This window comes from Cebus imitator, unplaced genomic scaffold (assembly GCF_001604975.1).
Source record: "Cebus imitator isolate Cc_AM_T3 unplaced genomic scaffold, Cebus_imitator-1.0 Scaffold425, whole genome shotgun sequence".
In the NCBI taxonomy this organism is placed as follows: domain Eukaryota; kingdom Metazoa; phylum Chordata; class Mammalia; order Primates; family Cebidae; genus Cebus; species Cebus imitator.
Window position 1 is genome coordinate 788800 of NW_016107740.1, and position 21154 is coordinate 809953.

Consider the following 21154-nt stretch of genomic DNA (forward strand, 5'->3'; position numbering starts at 1 on the left):
AAAAAAGAGAGAAAAATAAAAAGAAATAAATTGTAAGGAAAAGAAATTAAATGTAAATTAGAAGACATCAAAATTATAAAAGTAGACAACATTTAACTATACTAACTAGGAGTGTACACTTGGGTAACAGAATCATAAAGAAATGCCAGGAACTGATTACCATAAATTCAAGAGTTTGTTTACTTTGGAGGAAGGGAAGGGCGTGGAGGGCCTTCTGGGATAACAAGCAAAGTCCAAAGTCTGTGTTTTGATCAAGGTGGTAGCTATGAGTGTTTTCTTTATAATAAGCTGTTTGTGTGATTTTGTTAATCTTTTATTTTACCATAAAAAAATTTTAAAATATTTTTATGAAAGAATGACACTATATATACTGCCTTTCTTCCAACTTAATATTACGAGATGTTTCAAACAAAAATTTAAAACATCGGCCGGGCATGGTGGCTTATGCCACTTTGGGAGGCTGAGGTGGGCGGATTATGAGGTCAGGAGTTTGAGACCATCCTGGTCAACATGGTGAAACTCCATCTCTACTAAAAATACAAAAATTAGCTGGGTGTGTTGGCACATACCTGTAATCCCAGCTACTTGGGAGGTTGAGGCAGGAGAATTGCTTGAACCTGGGAGGTGGAGGTTGCAGTGAGCCAAGATTCTGCCACTGCACTCCAACCTGGTGACAAGGCGAGACTCCATCTCAAAAAAAAAGAGAAAGTGTTGTGTAGGAAATGCATATATACTCATCACACTGTTTTACAGTTAGTTTTTTTTCATTTATATTATTTAGTAAAAATATCTTTCTATGCAATTAAATATAGTAGCATCCTCACTTATAGGTGATGCATAGTATTCCATTGAAGTATGTGATCCTTTATTTAATCAGTTTCCTAATGATGAACATTTAACTTGTTTTGATTTTTTCTAATAGAAATAATGCTGCATATTTGTCCTTATGATAAATTCCTAAAATTTGCTTTGTCACAGCATATTCTAATATGTAAAGTATAAATGTTGGTGTGCTGTGAATGAACAGTTAGCAGTAGAGACTAAAGATGCAGCCTATATTGATCAAGACAGCCCTGTGTCACCTAGGGAAAGGATGTAAACCTCAAAGAAAAAAATAACAAATAGGTTCTCCATCACAGGATCCTCACATAGCATTAAACCTTTCCTGGATCAATTTAGGTTTCATCCCAACAGCTCTTCTACAATCTCATTAAGTTGTTGTAGGTATAACTAGTGTATCATTTATATATTGCCACAATTAATGCTGTATAATGAAGCACCCCAAAATTCAGTGCCTTAAACAACATCCATTAGTATTTGGGGGATGGCAGAGTGGTTCTTCTCATAGTCTCTGCTGGGCTCATGTTGCTACAGTGAGCTGCAGGGGCAGTAGACAGATCTGCTGATCTTTGCAGTGTTCTCTCATGTGTTTGATAGTTGGATGGCTTAGGGTGGTGAAAGACGGCCTTGGACCAAAAAGATTCAGCCATCCCACCCATGTCTCCAGCACCCTTCCAACAGGCCTAGGCATGTTCTTATGGCAGTAGTACAGATCTTGTCTTCTTCAGGGGAGTAGAAGTGGGTCTGTACATTCTGAGCTTCTGTGTCATCCCATTTGCTAACATTCAGTTGACCAAGGCAAATAACACAGCTGAGACCAGAGTCAAGGGAAAGGGGTTGCAAGGTTACAGAGCAGAGGACAAGGATGCAGAGAGGCTGTTGATTGGGGTCATTCACTTAGTCCTCTATAGTTGTCCAATAGCATATTTTAAATTGGCACATCTTAGAAGCGTTAAACATTGCAGTTATTTCTAAACTGTATATATGTTAATGCCTTTGGAATATGAAAGTTGGGGATCAGGTATATTTGTGGGGGAAGCATAAAGCTTTTGCTTAATTGAAAAAATGTCTTGTTAAGAGCTATAAATATAACTCTTAAATGGAAAAATCTACATTCAATGTCATGTCTTGAAAATATTTTTTTTTCCAGTTGTTGGTGTTTTCCTCTGGGATACATTTCAGAAAATAGGCTTTTTTTTTTTCTTTTTTTTTTTCCAGTCTGTGCATATTTTTCTTTGTTTGATAGTGTTCTTGGAACTGGTTTTGAAATTTCACTGGGAGAACACTTAATGAAGTAAGATAAAGAGCTAGGATCATAAATTAATGTCCTTAAATATTTTTGTGAAAAATAAAGAAATCAGACATGGGATTAGTTCTTGCACCTTTATTGCCGCAACTTTTTCTCTCTATTTTAGATTATATAAGTGGTAAATTTAGGATCTCTCAAAGCAGTGATTTTTAACAGCAAGTATGCAGTGCCCAGGGATGTGAATGGCAAAAAATTTATTACCAGTAATGATTAATGTCCCAAAAATGTAAAAAATTCAAGTTTATTCCCATAAAGTACAATGTTGTATGCCAATTCAGTGTGTACACTTCTGTGCAGAAATAAAAAAAAATGGAATAAAATTTTGAATTACATATACTTACTAAATACTCTTCATTATGTACACATTACAAGACTATATACATTTTACTTGTTCAACCGAAACCGTGTGTATTGTATGAAGCAAGCAATTTAAAGGATTTTTTTCATAGCCAACTGTTGTTGAATTTTGCTTTATTTTCTGACTTTAAAACCCACCCCTAGAGTGAGTTAAAATTTTACACATTCCCAAGTATGCTTTATTTTGTTTTTCTGAGCTACAAGCAATGAGAGGACTCAGGTTTTGCTGCTAGCAGTTGAGAGCCCTTTTGTTTTTAGTTGCCATGTATGTCAGAATGTTGGACACAAACTTCAAAAGAACCCTAATACTGTGGTGAGAATTGTCTTGTGGCATTAATTAATTTAGGCTAGTTGAGTCAACCTCAAGAGAACAGTTCCAAAAAACATGGTGTAGCGATTATGAACCTCATTTTTAGAGGCGAACAGCTTGTACCAGCCCCATCATTTACCTCTGGTGGGATCTTCAGCATGTCACCTAACCCTCTGTGTTTCAGTTTCTTAATCTGTAAAACTAACTTAGCACAATGCCTGGCACATGGTAAGCATTCAATACATGTTATATAGTGTTAGTGCTAGAAGGACCCACGTCATCTGATAGAACTACTTCATTTTATAGACCTGGAAATAAGGCTCAGTTCTCCAGGGGAAAATGTTTAAAACCTTAAAGTAAGAGAGAATCTGTATGTATTTGTAGATAGATGTAATCCTGGAATGCAATGTCTACTTTAAAAGTATTCATCACTAATAGAATCCTGCAGATTTTTGAGACCAAGCATCTGCCAACAGTTTTTTTGACAGCCCTTCCGCTGCTTGGCAGGTTACAATGATTATTTCAGTAATGTCAGAATGACAATTTTCTATATAATTACAGTTTTTAGCTCCGTTCTTGGACTCAGCCTACTATTTGTGAACGTTTTCACAAGAAATCAGGATAGGGCAGAGAAAGCATACAGAAGATGTGAACTACCAAAATTTATTGGGGACATATGTCAGGTATACAAAGATCTCCAGGACAGTTCTTTTTTTTGTCCAGAAAGCTCACAGCCTAGTTGAGGAAACAAGTATGGGTAAGAAAAAAATTAACAACACCAATAATAGCAGTGAATGTTTTTTTTTTGAGACAAGGTCTCACAACTTGTCACAACTTGTCTCACAACTCATTGCAGCCTTGAACTCCTGGGCTCAAGCAGTTCTCAAGCAGCCTCCCAAGTAACTGGGACTAAAGGCACGTGTCACCATGCCCAGATAATTTTTAAATTTTTTGTGGAGATGGGGTCTCATTCTGTTGCCCAGGCTGGTCTTGAATTCTTGACCTCAAGCGATCCGCCTGCCTAGGCCTCTCAAAGTGCTGGGATTTACAATCTTGGACCACTGCATATGGCCTTAATTAGCATTTATTGAATGCTTAGGATGTACTAGACACTAAGCAAAGCAAACAAGCAGCCTATGGTATCCTATTCTGTTGTCATAGTAACTGTCAGATTGATGGTAACCACAATTTGCAGTCCAACAAGACCGTTGAATAGGCTTCTAGACATTAAGTATTGGTTCAAGATCATATAGGATTTAAGTGTCAAATGAGTTAACAGGAAGAGATAACTCTGGGCCGGCCAAGGTCACCATTTTCCAAGTTGGGATTTGGGAGTGGCTAGAACTCCCACTAGAGGAGTATGAAAGTGTCCCACTACTTGAATTTTTTGGGTGGAGACAGGGATGATAAATGTCTTGCAGTACCTAGGACTGCCCTGTACAACAAAGGTTGTCTTACTCTGCAAAGCTTTCAAACACCCTAGCAAATACTCATGTAGTTAAACAACATCTTTGTATAATTATCTGACCCTAGGAGTTCTAAACATAGTTTTAATATATACTATGTATTCCAGATGTGAAAACTCCCTCTCATTTAAAGACAAGTATATTTAATACTTTTTGGAATGTTCTGAAGAGTTGTTCAGCATTTTGCAATTGATGTTATCGATGGCGGTGCAAATCATGTCTGAGTTGTCAATACCACACATACCTCTTTCAGTCTGCATCTATAGCTATTGCACTGACAATGGTTCTGCACATAGGTGAGCCTCTGCTACCTATTATGACTGCTAGAATAGTCATGCCTGAGAATTGGCTTATTGAAATGTTTCCCCCTCATTTTGTTTTTCCTTTTTTGGAATTTATGTGTTAGGTTATATTGTCTGTGAACATCACTTAGGGTAACAAAGGGGTTATCATAAGCCATTTGTTATAGAAAGAGAGCATTGGGTCTGATAGGATTGCACTGAGTTTCTAGGGAAGTAGCTATTTGAAGGTAAAGGGGATAAATGAGAGATTCCAGAGTCAGTTGGGTCTTAGATTGTCAATGGTTGAAAGAACTTAATTCTGGAGGTTTTAGATAAGGGGTGATTGTGAACAGAGCAGCGTTTATCTGGCATTGTAGATCTGCGATAGATCTGCGATAGATCTGGGGTGAAGTATGGGGAGGAATTAGACTGGCCTTCAGGGAGGACTTACGGGACTGTGCGGTACTATTTTAAAAGTGGGTTGGACAAAGAGCTAGGCACATTGAGAATGAGGAATCTGTCAGACGGCAGTATTTGGGGAACACAGATAAAATGGAATTTTCGGTCCTATTTTTATTTAAATCTTTTGTTCCTCTTTAGAATTATTTAAAGGTACATAGTATCTTATACTGAATCAAATTACAGGAGGGCATTTTATTTATTTGTTAGTCTGTTTGCTTAACAGTGCTTTTGGATTTGGGGTTGCAAGCTCTCTCTGTGGTCCTGTTGGATATTTATTGATCCTTACTAGCATTATCATCAGGCATATCAGCATTAAGAATTTTCATTAATGGGACACATGAAAACACTGCTAGAAGGAAACTATTGTTGCTAGACTGTTTCCCTTTGGTAGCTTTATGCTTTGCCCCAGAATCACAACTGTATTCTCAGCGCAGAACTAGTAGTGGCCTGCTATTAGCCTCCAACAACTCTGAACTCAATATGTGATTTTTTTTACGGAAACAAGGGCACTCCTCTCAATGGTAACAAAATTTCTAGCATTACAGCTGAGGTAGCATTTCCACCAGTATTCGGTTTTGTGGAAAAGTAGATAATATTTTGATTAGGGTAAAGTTTTGAATCTGTCTGCATTCTCTAGATCAGGACTTCGCCAGTAGAAATATAATGAAAGCCACATATATAATTTAAAACTTTTTAGTACCACATTTTATAAAAAGGTGAAATTATTTTTAACGTGTTTTATTTAACTGAATATAACCAAAATGGTATCATTTCAACATGCAATCCATATTTAAAAATTATTAGACATTTTACATTTTTTCTACACCAAGTATTCACAATCAGCGTACATTTTACTCTCACAGGAGTCAACTTGGATGCGATATTCATTGGGAATACTTGATCTGTATTTAAATTTTATAAAATTTAGAGTTGAAGTAGACTCACCTACCTAAGAAGTTCCAAACCTACTTAAACATTTTCCAGTAAGAATCAAATATCAGCTTATAAATTTATATTTAAGTTAATTGTAGTTACGCTACTTTTTTTTTTTTTTTTTTTTAATATGGAGTCTCACTCTGTTGCCCAGGCTGGAGTGCAATGGCATGATTGCAACACAAACGGCTCATTACAACCTCTGCCTCCCGGGTTGAAGCAGTTCTCCTGTCTCACCCTCCCAAGTAGCTGGGACTACAGGCTGGCGCCACCATGCCCAATGAATTTTTGTATTTTTAGTAAAGATGTGGTTTCACCATGTTGGCCAGGCTGGTCTCGAACTCCTGACCTCATGTGATCTGCCTCTCTTAACCTCCCAAAGTTCTGGGATTACAGGCGAGAGCCACCCAGTTGTGCTACCTTTTAAGTAGTCAATAGCTTGTAAGTACTAGTAGGTATTGTATCAGACAGCATGGCTGTATATTGTTCTTAAAAGCCATGCATTTGTATAGAGTTTTCCTATTTTCCAAGTGCTACTTTTATATCTTCTCAGGTTATTGTTTATGTAGAATTAGTCTATGCTCCTAAGTTCATCTCAGAAACTATTAGATGAGATTTATTCATCAAGGATATAAGCGCCTAGCGGAAAAAGTTCTGCATATTTGTGCCTCAACCCCAGGACCAGGAAGGGCCTTTCACATTCTAGGTTTATCTACCTAAATAAATCTTACTTGGTCCTCAAATTGCACCTTAAATTTCGTTTTCTCAGGAAAGCACTTCCTGACTCTCCAGTCTGGCCTGTGGTTCTTTTGTTGCATTTTCTCATATACCTAAGTTATTTTCCTCCAGAACTTATTTATGATGTGAGTAACTTTGTGACTAATATCCATCTCCCGAACAACTAGGCGGTGAGTTCCACAAGAAGAGAAATGCGTTTTCACTCACTAAAGTATGCCCTGCTCCTAGCATAATGCATGACACGTGGCAGGTGTGGAATAAATATTGGTCAGATAATAGCACAGGACTATTTATAATATGAAGTGATTAGCAGAATGTCTAATTCTTAACTTTATAGAAGTTGGAGTTTGGTTGAGGAAACAGGAATATTTTATCTTAAGGATTATATACACTAAGAAGTACATTCATCCCTTGGTATTTGAGGAGGATTGGTTTCAAGACTCCCTTCAGGTGCCAAAATCTGAGGATGCTTAAGCTTAAGCCCCTTAAATAAAGTGGTATAGTATTTGCATAGAATCTATGCAGCATCCTCCTGTATACTTTTTATTTTTTAATTTTCTTTTAGAGACAGGGTCTCACTCTGTCATCCAGGCTGTAGTGCAGTGGTGCAATCATCGCTCACTGCAGCCTTGACCTCCTGGGTTCAAGTTATCCATCCACCTCAGCCTCATGAGTAGCTGGGATACAGGTGCGTGCCACCCCACCAGCTAATTTTTATATGTTTTGTAGAGATAGGGTCTCACTATGTTGTCCAGGCTGGTCTCAAACTCCTGGGCTCAGGTGGTCCTCCCACCTCCATCTCTCAATGTGCTGAGATTACAGGCATGAGCTGCTGTACCTGCCCTTCCCGTATACTTTAAATCACCTGTAGATTACTTATAATACTTAATACAATGTAAATGCTATGTAAATAGTTGATGCGCTATATTTTTTAAGGAATAATGACAAGGAAAAAAAAAGTCTGTACATGTTCAGTACAGATGCAACCATCACAGGCCTAATTTTCTGATCCTCACTTGGCTGAATCCATGGATGTGGAACCCAAGGATACAGAGGGCCAACTGTATGCAGATTGTTAGTTTTCGTTCAAGCCTTTTCAGAATGCTTACACAAGTATGCCTTTTATTGACTTTCTCTCTACTGGTATTCATTTTTTTGAGTATCTATTAGTCTCTTTCTCTGCATAGCATTTAAGATGCACTGAAGACAAAAACTAAAATTTAAAAAAAAGAAAACGGAATTGTGAAATACATTTAAGGAACTGAGCAGAAACTTATAGGGCGAAGACAGAGGAGCATAAAGGAAGCATCACTTGCTGTTTCAGGACAGTTTAGAATAAACCCACCCTTTTAATTATACCAGAGTAATGAGCCTTCCCCACAGTTTGTGAAAATATAATTTAAAATGTATCTTGGCTCAGTAGACCAGGTTGTCAGGTCATTATCAGAATCATAAAGTTGGAAGTGATGCCCATTAAAGGTTGCTAGTTTGAAAAGGTTAGATTAGAATTTAAAGTTTTGCAAATATAAATGCTTTTTAATTTGAGTTATGTTTTAGCAAACCTCTAGCATTTGATGTTTTTCTTTTAACTTTTCATGGAATTGTAATATGCATACAGAAATATACATGCAAGAATACAGCCTGAGGAATTTCCACATCTCAATCAAAAAAACACCGCATTCCCAGTGTCCCAGAAGCCACCCTCTTGCTTCTCCCTTGCCCCACCCCCAATTATCCTGATATCAATCACTTTCTCCTGTTTTTGTACTTTAGATAAATAGACTCATGCAGCATTTGTATTTGACTTAATGTAACATATTATCATCCTGAGTGACATTACTGATAGTAACTCATTGAAGACAAGGTCCATTTTCAGTTTTCCTTATTATATATCTATTTTGGTAAACTGGCAACTTACCAGTTTGTCTAGATCTTTATATTCCTTTAAGAAATTCTTCATGTAAATCTTTATATTCCTTTAAGAAATTCTCCATGTGCATGTGAGTATGCACCTAGGTGTGTGTGCACATGTATTTATATGTGTGTTCTTTTTAGCAGTGTTACTCAAATTAGGTCATGCTTTGCTGTGCATATTATTCACCTCTTAGTGATGCATCTTAAAAAGCTTTCTGGCTGGGTGCGGTGGCTCACACCTGTAATACCAGCACTTTGGGAGGCCAAGGTGGGTGGACTACTTGAGGTCAGGAGTTCAAGACCAGAAACCCCATTTTTACCAAAAATACAAATATTAGCTGGATGTGGTGGTGCATGCCTGTAATCCCAGCTACTTGGGACCCTGAGGCAGGACAATCCTTGAATATGGGAGGTGAAGGTTACAGTGAGCCAAGATCGTGTTACGGCACTCCAGCCTGGGTGACAGAGCCAGACTCTGTCTCAAAAAACCAAACCAAAACAAAACAACAGCAACCCTTTTCATATAGGATCTTGTAGATCTACTTTATTTTTCTTAAAGGCAGCATGGTACTTCATTGTATGGATGTATCATCATGTAATGAACCAACTGTGCACTGAAGAACATCAAGGTGGTTACTGGTCTTTGACTTTAGAAAAATAAAATCCACATGAGCTTGTCTGTGAAATAAATTACTGGAAGTGGAATTGCAAAGCAGGGGGATCCATGCATTCAAAACTTGCTTATACATTTGTAAATGGCTCTCCAAAGAATTTTACCAGCTTTTACTCCCACCAGCAAGGTTCGAAACATCCTGTTTCCAGTGTCCTTTCCTTAGAATGTGTGTTATCTGGTTTATTAATCTTTTCAGCCGGATACAGGAAATCCAGTTAGACATTGTTAATTGAAATTGGCGTTTTCTTAAGTTCTGAGTGAAGCTAGTGATTTATGTTTATTCAACATTGGTGTTTCTCTTGGGACCTGTTCCTTTTCTTATTCTCCTACAGGCTTGTTCATATTTTTCTTTATAGTTTCAAGGAACTCTTTCTATATAAAGGATTAGCCTTTTTATGTCATCTGTTGTAGTAATGTTTTCTTCAGTCTGTTTTTTGTTTTTATCGTGTTTATAGTCACTTTTTTTCTAAACAGGTTTTAATTTTTACATGGCAAAATGTACCAATTTTTTTTTCTGTAGTAGTGCTGAAGTGTGTGTGTGTGTGTGTGTGTGTGTGTGTGTGTGTGTTTCATGAGAAAAAGCATTGGGAACTTGAGACAGAAAGATAGGTTAGGCCTGCCATGAAAAAAGTCTTCAGTAAACATTTGTGGGAAATGTGGCTAAGTAGGAATTCTAGTTTCAATCAAAAGTGGCATGACTGGCTAAGTGTGGTGGCTAACAACTGTAATCCCAGCACTTTGGAAGGCCAAGGCGGGCAGATCACAAGGTCAGGAGATTGAGACTAGCCTGGCCAATGTGGTGAAACCCCATCTCTACTAAAAATACAAAGAGATTAGCCCAGCATAGTGGCGGGCACCTGTAGTCCAGCTACTCGAGAGACTGAGGCAGAAGAATAGCGTTAACCTGGGAGGGGGAGGTTGCAGTGAGCCATTGCACCACTGCACTCCAGCCTGGGCGACAGAGCGAGACTTCATCTCAAAAAAAAAAAAAAAAAAAAAAAAAAAAAAAAAAAAAAAAAAAAAGTGGTGTGACCAACTATAAACAAACAAAAATTTGGATGTTATCTGTCAAAATTTGTTTAGTATATGTAACAGCTTTTGGAGAGATTTTTCACTGCTATGCTTTTCTTTCTTTTATGCTTTGTTATTTGAGGTTTTAATTTCTCAAATGATCCCTTTTTTTTAGATTTCAAATTATAACGTATTTCCTGCACCATTGCTGACGCCCAGTGATCCATGTCAGAACTACTTCCAGGTCAGATACATTTTCACATATTTCAATGCAGAGAAGCAGATGAATATTAAACTTAAAAAATAGATAATGTTTAGTGTTAAACTTATAATTTGCTAATAACATGTTTTTGAATTTCATTGTTCTTCAGTAATGTAATAGAAAAATGAATCTTTAAAGTAGAAGAATTAGTTGGACTTAACCATATTTGTGTAATAATTGCATGAATACTTATATCATAATGTAAAAATATTTTAGTTGTCTGTGACAGGAGCTTAAAACTGTCAAATTTTACCATCTAGCATTATACATCACAGCCTGGGTACTGCTGAAATGTGAACGAAGGAGTAGGTGTTGGTGTTGAGTCTCTGAGTTGGCATCTTATTCATAATAGCTTGTAGAGTTTGCTTAGACAGAACCCGCCCTCCCCCCACTCCCCCAATTCAGTATTCTCCTTGAGCCTAATCAGCAGATTAATTTCAGGCCTTAGGAAAACGCCCTTAATTTTATTGTACTTCCCTTTTTTGATCTCATGATAGATGCTAGTCTACACACAGCATGGTGTGGGATTTAATCCCTAGACTCAGTAATGTAATAAGGAAAAAGCAATTGCAGTAACATTTCAAATTAAATATCATATAGGACTTCAAGTGACAGATAGGTCTGGGTACATTTCATATTTATTAGGACACATACTGCTTAGCAAGTTCTGAGTTTTTAAATAAGTAGATTCAAAGCATGGGCAAATAGATACTCATCACCCTAAATTCTAAACTTACTATTAAATATAATCAAGCTGTTTTCTCCCTTATATGACATTTTTCATGTTACATTTCAACAAAGAACTAAAAACATAATAAACGCTAAGCTCAGTAGAGGTAGATGGGAGGCAAGAAATATTCTTTTATAAAAAAACAGCCAAAAACTGTGACAAACCTGAGTTCACACAGGTAAATCAGGGTCTTAGAGCTGATGTTTAGAAGCCATCTAATCATAGTGTGATGATTTGGGGAGAGTATGGATTTTGTCAGTACATACTGAATAGGTATATTAATTTTGGAAAAATCAAGATAAATACATATGTCCTTTAGAAAATAGATTTTAAACATTGAGAATAATTTCCTTTAGGGATCCTTTAACTTTCAAAACCTTATGTGTTTATGAGATAGATTATTCAATCTATCTTCAAGGTAGACTAGTATGGAAGCATTAAAATAAAGCTGGCAAGTATATACAATAATGTGTGTTCCTCTAGGTGAAGGTGAATGAATCAAATAACTTCTAGAAATTTCCTGTTCTTGCTATATTTTGTTATGCTGCTGTTTTCACTCTTCATGCTGGTGCTCAAACAGCTTTATTCTTTGGCAGTTACATAAGAGATACTGAAACAGTTACCTAGCCTGGTTTTTAAATAACAGCTACTACTGTCATGCCTTGGTATGACATATAACACATTTTACAAGGAAAGAGGTATCTTAGTTCAGTGGAGAATCCTAGTCTAGCCATTTTTTTTACTTGAAAATTCAAATGGCAACTAGTGAGGGATGGTCTGGGCTAATGAGTGGGGTAGGATTTGCCTTCAGCTCCTTTTTCTAACTCTAGGGAGCCTGTGACTACAGGGACAGCTTTTAAAAAGAAACATGGGAGAATTTATTTATTTATTTTTTATTTTATTTTATTTTTATTTTCATTTTTATTTCTTTTTAATACGTAGTCTCCCTCTGTCACACAAGCTGGAGTGCAATGGCACGGTCTTGGCTCACTGCAACCTCTGCCTCAGGTTCAAGCCTCTCCTGTCTCCACCTCCTGAGTAGCTGGAATTACAGGCACACGCCACCATGCCCAGCTAATTTTTGTATTTTTAGTAGAGACGGGGTTTCACAATGTTGGCCAGGCTGGTCTTGAACTCCTGACCTCAGGTGATCCACCCGCCTTGGCCTCCCAAAGTGCTGGGATTACAGGCATGAGCCTCCACGCCTGGCCTTATTTATTTTAATGTTTTTTGAAACAGAGTCTTGCTCTGACACCCAGGCTGGAGTGCAGTGACACAATCTTGGTTCGTTGCAACCTTCACCTCCCAGGTTCAAGCAATTCTCCTGCCTCAGCCTCCTGAGTAGGTGGGATTATAGGCATGTGCCATGACGCCCAGCTAATTTTTGTAATTCTAGTAGAAATAGGGTTTCACCATGTTGGCCAGGCTCGTCTTGAACTCCTGGCCTCAAGTGATGTCCCCTCTTCGGCCTCCCAAAGTGCTGTATTACAGGTGTGAACCACCATGCCCAGCCAAACATATCAGAATGTATACCACCATCTGCCTCTGAAATTCCTGTTCAACCTTCAGGATTCAGCTCAGGAGTCCCTTCTGAGCAGATCTTAACCCATGAAATCGCCAAGTAATTACCCTATTTCAAGGACCTTGTTATTGTTTAACATTTTTTCCCTTTTGGAGTGGCTTTGTGGCCCACCTTATCAGTTACTCAAGAAAATATGTGACATTTCTAACTCACCTACTTTTTTTTTTTTTTTTTTTTTCCGCCTAAACCAGTATTCCCAAGCTGGATCATCATCAGGCTGGCCCATAAAAGTCTCTGTGTTTTTTAAAAAAATCATCTTCAGAAGACATTGAGGCTTTACTAAAAAAATGGAAACAGCTTAGAAATTGACCAGGGAAAAGAGCTAGGTGTGGTGGTGCATACCTTAGCCCCTGCTACGCGGGACGGTATGTCAGGAGGATCGCTAGAGCCCAGGAATTTGAGGCTGTAGAGCATGATGACTGTGCCTGTGAATGCACTCCAGCTTGGGCAACATAGTGAGATGCTGTCCCTTAAATTAAAGAAATTGAACAGAGGAAATGTCCTTGGAATATAATTTCCCAAGTTGACTACTCCAAAGGTCTTAATTCTTTCTTGAATATACACATTCTGCTTGTGTTTCCTAAATAACTGATCATCACACCTGCCAGGTGTGATGTTGGGAATGGTAAGCTTTCCCCCATTTGGAATGCTTTTTTCTTCCTTGTCCACTGCTGGGCTTCTTTCCATCCTTCAGGATCCAGCTCAGCTCTTCTTTTTGTGGGAAGTCTTCCCTGAACCTCACTCCTCATCCCTAACATGGTGTTCTCGTAAGACTCTCTGCCTATTTCAGCCATTGTGAGTTTATATAATAACTTATCCTTTCTCACCGCCAAATCTGATTTTCTGGTTTAAAAAATAACATTTCTTATTTTTTATAATCAACAAATAAAACATGTATATGTTTATTGTGTACAACATGTTGTTTTGAAATGTGTATACATTGTGGGATGGCTAAATCAAGCTAGTTAAGACTGGGTTTGGTAAAAAGTATGTGATACATCTGTCTTGCATCTCAGTTTCACTTAAGACATTGAACAGAATGAGTCCTCAGGCAGTTGTTTAATGGGACATGGGAAACCCTCAGATGGGTGAGATCTGGCTGTTGAAATCGCCCCTGTATCTGACACTCTGCATTAGCAGTGTGACATTGCTCTCCTAGTTAGAATATTCCAAGATTCAAATCCTGCCATCTTCCTAGCCCATTTCTTCAGTGACCTAAGCTGCCTTATAATAACTTTTGCTGCCTTTGTTCACGCTGTCACATTGAGGGTTTCTGTTCATGAGTAGTTTCAGGAAGCCAGCTGTATTTTGCCTCTCCTTCCTAAAATGAAAAGAAAAATCAGACTTATATCATTTCCTTAATACTTTGTGGTCTAATTCAAAAGGCAACATTCCTCAGGGTAGAAGTTTCACCATTAACACCTCAGTGGAAATGAAATTGTATAGCAGAAAAATAAAAATGAAGAAAATGTGAAGTTTCATTCAATAATGGGACAAACATTGGACTTCCTTGGGCCCATTTATCAACGCTTTGCCCATTTGTCAGTTTCCAATTTTATAAGCATGTCATGGGAGTAGAGGGAGAGCAGCAGGTTATTGAAGAGAGAAGAAGTTATTGTCATTACTGACAAACTCTTTGACAGAAGCTAAAGGTCTTAGAAAAGGGAGAAGGAGGAGAGAGAAAGCCAGGTTTAACCACAGGATGCAGCACAGGTTTGTATTAGGATGTGGTCTGAGTCACAGGGCTGGTCAGCCTGGTTGTATCTGTGCTGGGGCCTTTGTACCTTGGGTTGAGAAAAGCTGTGCGAGTCATGGATTTAAAGTGATCCTGGCTTATCCAGTTTTGCTTAGGTTTCATAAAAAATACTTTGTGTATTAGCAAGGGCTCTTTTAGTTGCAAAACAGAGAAAACCCAGCTCCGAGTGGCTTAGGCAAAATAACTATTGACTTGAGAAGTCCAACAATATCGTATTTCAGGCATGGCTTATTTTAGGGATTCAGTCATTAGGGCTTGCTCACTTTCTCTCTGTCTCTTGGCTTTGCTTTCTTTGTTAGATTTGTGCTGGGGCAGGTTATCTTCTCCTGGTGACCCCTTGAAGCTCTAGGCTTACATCTTCTAGTCAAGAAAAAGAGAAAAGAGAGCCTCACTCTTATCCTTCTAGCAAAAGTCTCATGGTTGACTTCATGTGGGTCATATGCTTTTACGTGAACCAGCTACTAGAGCCATGGGGATCTGCTACTGTGATTGGCTGTGCCTTGGCCATGTGCCCCCTGAAATAAGGGGTGCAGTCATCTCTGCCTGAAACACATAGGCCTAACCCCTACAGTGCAAGCTCCATAGGTATCTTTACTTTGTCGGTTTTGTTCACTGCTATATCCTCAGTACTTAAAAGCATATCTGGCATGGAGTAGTGCACAAAAAACATCCGTTGAATTATTGAATGGGCATAGGGAAAGGCTGATTCCCTAAGAAAATTTGTGAGGCTTTTAAGAGAAAAGGAGGAAACACATGCCAGGCTATAATAGATGTTTCTCCGTCGTGCATGCAGGAGAGCAACAACAGCAGTGATATTAGCTCTTGTCACTCTTAAATCTGAACTTATACCCATCTCTGGAATAGGAATCGATCCTCTTGAATTGATGTTGGATCTTGTAAGTCGCACTCAACATAGCATGATGAATAGACGTAAAGGGGATGGCACACTCTCCACGGGCTCCATCCACCTGCCAGGAATCCAAGAGAACCACGTTTGTGCTGAACCTGAAGACCAACCCTCATTATAACTGACATTTTGCTTATTCATTCCTCATTTAGTTTTTCTTATTTTGTTCACTGCTGTGCTCTTGGCCTTCAGGAGAGTGCCTGGCACATAGTGGGCTCTTGGTAAATATTTAATGAATGAATGAGGAAATGAATTAAGGAGTCAAAAAACATGTATTTTGTCTTCTTACATGCTAGACTTTATGAGAGGAACGGGAAATTCTGGAAAATGAAAGAGAAATGAAAAGCATGGCCTCAATGAAATACCATTTCACACCAACTAGGATGGCTATACTAAAAAAGAAACAATAACAAGTGTTAGTAAGGATGTGGGGAATTTAGAACCCTCATGCACTTCTAGTGGGAATGGAAAATGGTTTAATGGCTTTGAACTATAGTCTGGAATTTCCTCGAAATGTCTATACATATATATGTAACATATGTTTATAAAAATATAAAAGTATGTGTGTATGTGTACATATAAAAGAAAACTAAGTTACCATACTCAGCAGTTCCACTCCTGAGTATACACCCAGACAATTAACTCATAATAGCTAAAAAGTGAAAACGACCCAATGTCCATTAATAAAATGTAGTTTATCCATACAGTGGAATATTATCCATCCATAAAAAGGAATGAAGTACTGATAACATGCTTCAATATGGATGAACCTTGAAGATTCAGTAAATGAGAGAAGCCAGTTACAAAAGATCTCATATGATCCTGTTTACATGAAATGTCTTTCATCAGCAAGCCCACAAAAACAGAAAGTAGATTAGTGTTTGCAGGGGTTCTAGGGAGGGACGAATGGGGCGTGACTGTTAATGGGTATAGGATTTTTTTGGGTGATAAAAATGTTCTTCATTTAGTATTAATGGATGCACAACTCTGTGAGTATACTAAATATTGCTGAATTACGTACTTTAAAATATGGTATATAGGCCAGGTGCAGTGGCTGACGCCTGTAATCCCAGTACTTTGAGGGGCCGAGGCAGATGGATCACCTGAGGTTGGGAGTTTGAGACCACCCTGACCAACATGGAGAAACGCCCTCTGTACTAAAAAATACAAGATTAGCCAGTCGTTATGGTGCATGCCTGTAATCCCAGCTACTTGGGAGGCTGAGGCAGAAGAATTGCGTCAACCCAGGAGGCAAAGTTTGTAGTGAGCCAAGATCACACCATTGCACTCCCGTCTGGGCAACAAGAGTGAAACAACATTCTCTCTCTCTCTCTCTCTCTCCCTCTCTCAATTTATCTTTATGATAGAAAATTTCTTAAACTTTTATTTTACGTTGGGGAGTACATGTGAAGGTTGTTACATAGGTAAACACATGTCACCTGGATTTGTTGTTCAGATTATTTCATCACCCAGGTATCAAGCCCAGTACCCAATAGTTATCTTTTATGCTCCTCTTCCTCCTCCCACCCTCCATACCCCAGTGTCTGTTGTTTCCTTCTTTGTGTTCATATGTAGTTAACATTTAGCTCCCACTTATAAGAGAAAATATGATACTTGGTTTTCTGTTCCTGCATTGATTTGCTAAGGATAATAGCTTCCAGCTCCACCCATGTTCCTGCAAAAGACATTATCTTGTGCTTTTTTTGGCTGCTTAGTATTCCATGGTGAGAAGCCCACTTATTCCTCTGCACCTGCCACCCATCACCCTGGGTGATTTCTGTGACTTTATTGTGTGTTTTTCTTCGGCAAGTCCAAAAGCACTTAGCAGGTGGGCATTTTATGTTCCTTGGTTTCCCAATTCCTAGCACAGTACCCAGCAAGAAGTAAGTGCTCAGTCAGTGGTGGCTTGAGGTATGGTGGTCAGAGACAAAAGTGTGCAAGGAAGGAGGGAGCTGTAAAATCATAATAATCCCTAACATGTATTGAGCTCGTACGGTATGCCAGCCATTATGTCAAAGGTTTGACAGTCATCTGTTTTAGTCCCCAGCAAAACTCAGTGAGGTGTACATACTATTGTTATCTCATTTTACAGCAAAGAAACAGGAGTTTAAGTAACTTCTTAGTTGTGTTAGAGTTTGGTCTTATGTCTTAGGCCTTTTGATTCCAAAGAAAACAGCTAAATATCAGAAGGTTTAAAGAAACATTATAAGATTTTCTTTTATTTAAAGAGAAACACAAATCTCTATCCTCTTAAACGTGAGTAATGTCTATCTTTTTAAATAATTAAGCTCTCATAGACCCAACTTCTTTGTTCCTTCTGAGTCTCTTTCCTCTCTGTGTGTCTCTGCAACAAGACCATTTCCATCACTCAGACCAAATAGAGTTGGCGGTCATCTAGGGGCCCTGGCAGGCAGCCCTGTGCTTTGTTACTTAGGCACAAAGTAGTAAATGGAACTCACATTTACTGTCGCCCAGGCTGGAGTGCAATGGCACGATCTCGACTCACTGCAACCTCCGCCTCCTGGGTTCAGGTGATTCTCCTGCCTCAGCCTCCTGAGTAGCTGGATTACAGGCACCTGCCACCATGCCCAGCTAATTTTTTATATTTTTAGTAGAGATGGGTTTCACTGTGTTGGCCAGGCTGATCTCAAACTCCTGACCTCGTGATCTGCCCACCTTGGCCTCCCAGAGTGCTGGGATTACAGGCGTGAGCCACCACACCCAGCCTCACATTTATTGTTATAAACAGTCTGTAAGCATTGCTCATTTAACTTCTCATGTAAACCATGTACTATTTATTGTCCCCATTTTTTTACTAGTAAATACCTCAGATAGGTCTTGAGCCATTCTCTCTTTGACCCCGAGATCTGTGCTCTTAACCCTTATGGCATTGCCTCTCACTTGGGGCTGCTTTCTTGCAGCCTTGATCATTGAATCACTGATAAGGGACACTTCATGCTAGGAGGGAAGAGAGGCAGTAAGGACAAGGACAGACGTGTGTCACTACGGTGACAAAACAGCAAAAGCAAAACTGACAGCCTCAATTTTCTCTATGAAGAGAAAATTTTCCCAGAGAGGAAACAATCTAGGAGTATGGTCTAGCAGGGAACTTGAAAAGGGGGACAACGTTGTTCAGAAATAGTCACAGAGGAGAAGGGGATGAAGGTGTCCGGTGTGTGGAGATGAACAGATCAGGGTGCACTCTGGGATCCAGCCTGGATAAAGCAGGAAATGAGGGGACTGGGTGGTAGAAAGGGTAAAGAACTGGGAGAAAAGGAAAAGGCCGGGGGTCAGAGGTCCCAGGAACGTAGAGGGACAGATGAGAAGGGAATGAGGAACTGTTCTCAACCATGGCCACACGTCAAAGCCACCTAGGGGGCTTCTAAAACAGTAGAGATGCCTAGGCCCCACCCACAAAGATACTTCCAAGATTCTGATTCAGTTCCTCTGGGATTGGGCCCAGTGAGGGCATTAAAATATTCTGGAGGTGATTCTAATCTGTGGCCAAGGCGGAGACGTGTGAGATCTGGAAGAATAAAATGATAAACACGGAGTTAATGATTTCAGAGGCATGTGAAATGTTCTTATTGTATACATTATCTTCCCTATCCTTCCACACATTCTCAGCATCCTTCTCTCCTTCCAGCAAATTCCTCCTCCTCTTTTAAGATCCAGGGGAGATGTCACCTCTTTATGAAGCCTTCTCTTGTCCTTCTGGAGCCTCCTTCTCCCAGTTCCCACACCTTCATAAATCTATCTCTGTTACAGCATCACTCACGCTGTTTTACTTTCACTATTAACCCGTTTGAGTTTCCCACTAGACTGTGACCTCCACAGACCAGCACAGAGACTTAGCACACAATAGGCAGTCATAAACAGTTGGAAAATAAATCATTGAATAAAATGGGAAAAGCAAGTGTTTCATTAACATCTCAAGAAATGTTGACATAAAATGTCTAGGCAGAATTTCTGAGAGTTTCTTATTAAACACTGAAAGGAAACCACTGTTATTAACTAAATAGTTAAGTCAACAGGAAATTCATCTTTCCTTTCCTTGAAAAAAGAACTGATATCAGACAGGAAAGAATGATCAGTTAGTTAACTCAGCTTTTACCCCATGTAGCATCTGAGCAAGAGTTAAAAATAAAAATCCTTTAATATAATGTATAGGCCAGTTTATCTTGCTCCTCAGTTTCAGCTCAAAGAAATTCTTACCAATTCTGCCATGCCTCCCAAAAGAACAAAGACTGTTTAGAGTCAAAGGCATATGTTTTGTAACCTATAGCAGAATGTGGTACTACTTCCCTGTCAAACATGACTGTTCACCAGTTGAAATCCTATCAGCCCAAAGTTCTCCATTTTTTTGATCTGAAAAGCATCAGGCATATTGTTAAATACAGGGGCATGAGTTAGTAGTTCTTGCATACTTCCTTAGGAGATAAGAAGTTGCAGACTTCTATGATTAGATCCTATGTCTGTGTCTTCTTCTAAAATGCAAATGCCTTGAGGAAAGTGACTAATCCATTCATTTTTAAAAATAACATCTTTATTGAGATTTAATTTATATACTGTACCTAAAAAGCCCCATAGACTCGATCCAAAGTCTATGGCGCTTTTTAGATATGGTATATAAATTATACTATATCTCAACCCAAAGCTCCTTCAGCTGATAAACAACTTAAGCAAAGCTTCAGGATACAAAATCAATGTACAAAAATCCCTAGCATTCCTATCTACCAACAACAGCCAAGCAGAGAGCCAAATCACAAAGGTAATCCCATTCACAACTCGCGCAAAAAGAATAAAACACCTAGGAATACAGCTAACTAGGAAGGTGAAAGGTCTCTACAATGAGAATTACAAAACACTGCCTCAACCTCCTAGACTCAAGTGATCCTCCTGCCTCAGCCTCCTAAGTAGCTGGGACCACAGGTGTACACACCACACCTGGCTAATTTTTTGAGTTTCTGTAGAGACAGGGGTCTCACTTTGTTGTCCAGGCTGGTCTCAAACTCCTGGGTTCAAGTAATCTTTCCACCTCAGTGTCCCAAAGTGCTGAGATCACAGGCATGAGCCACTGCACCTGGCCCATCCATATATGTTGTTTTTATATATCAAAGCCTGAACACAGTTTGAGTAATATCTTAGATATTAAATAATGGTATCATCTGGAGGCAAAATAAAAAGTTCAGGCCTAGAACTAAGGCAGCCAAGCTAATCCCATGCACTGTAGAGTTCCTCTGGGAGTTACATATCAGCTGGGAAGCACTTGGGCCAGGTGCAGTGGCTCACACCTGTAGGAGGTTGAGGCTTCAGTGAGGCATGTTCATGCCACTTATACTCCAGCCTGGGTGACAGAGCAAGACCCTGTCTCAAAACTAATGATAAATAAATAACCCTCTCTCAAAATAAATAAACAAACCAATAATTATGGCATATACAGAGCTGCATTTGTTAATCCAGTTTGTATTGGATGGTCCTTTTCTATTCAGCCTCTTTCCCTTCCTGCCTGCCCTCCATTATTTCTAACAAGCATTAAGAGTTACATGGCCCCTGAGAGGGTAATAAGATCCCAAAGACTGGGAAAATGTGGCTAGAAGTCTTTTTTTTTTTTTTTTTTTTT

The 21154-nt window shown here is 38.9% G+C and overlaps 1 protein-coding gene across 7 annotated transcripts in view; it reads left to right on the plus strand.

Annotated features, from left to right (window-relative positions):
* Positions 1 to 21154, plus strand: part of APBB2 (amyloid beta precursor protein binding family B member 2) — a 405358-nt gene that overhangs the window by 169444 nt on the left and 214760 nt on the right. For all 7 annotated transcript variants that reach the window (XM_017509868.2, XM_037731837.1, XM_017509866.2 and 4 more), the window contains exon 4: positions 10470 to 10538. In XM_017509868.2, coding sequence (XP_017365357.1) covers positions 10520 to 10538 — 19 coding nt within the window. In that variant the 5' untranslated portion in view covers positions 10470 to 10519. The remainder of the gene's footprint in view (positions 1 to 10469; positions 10539 to 21154) is intronic.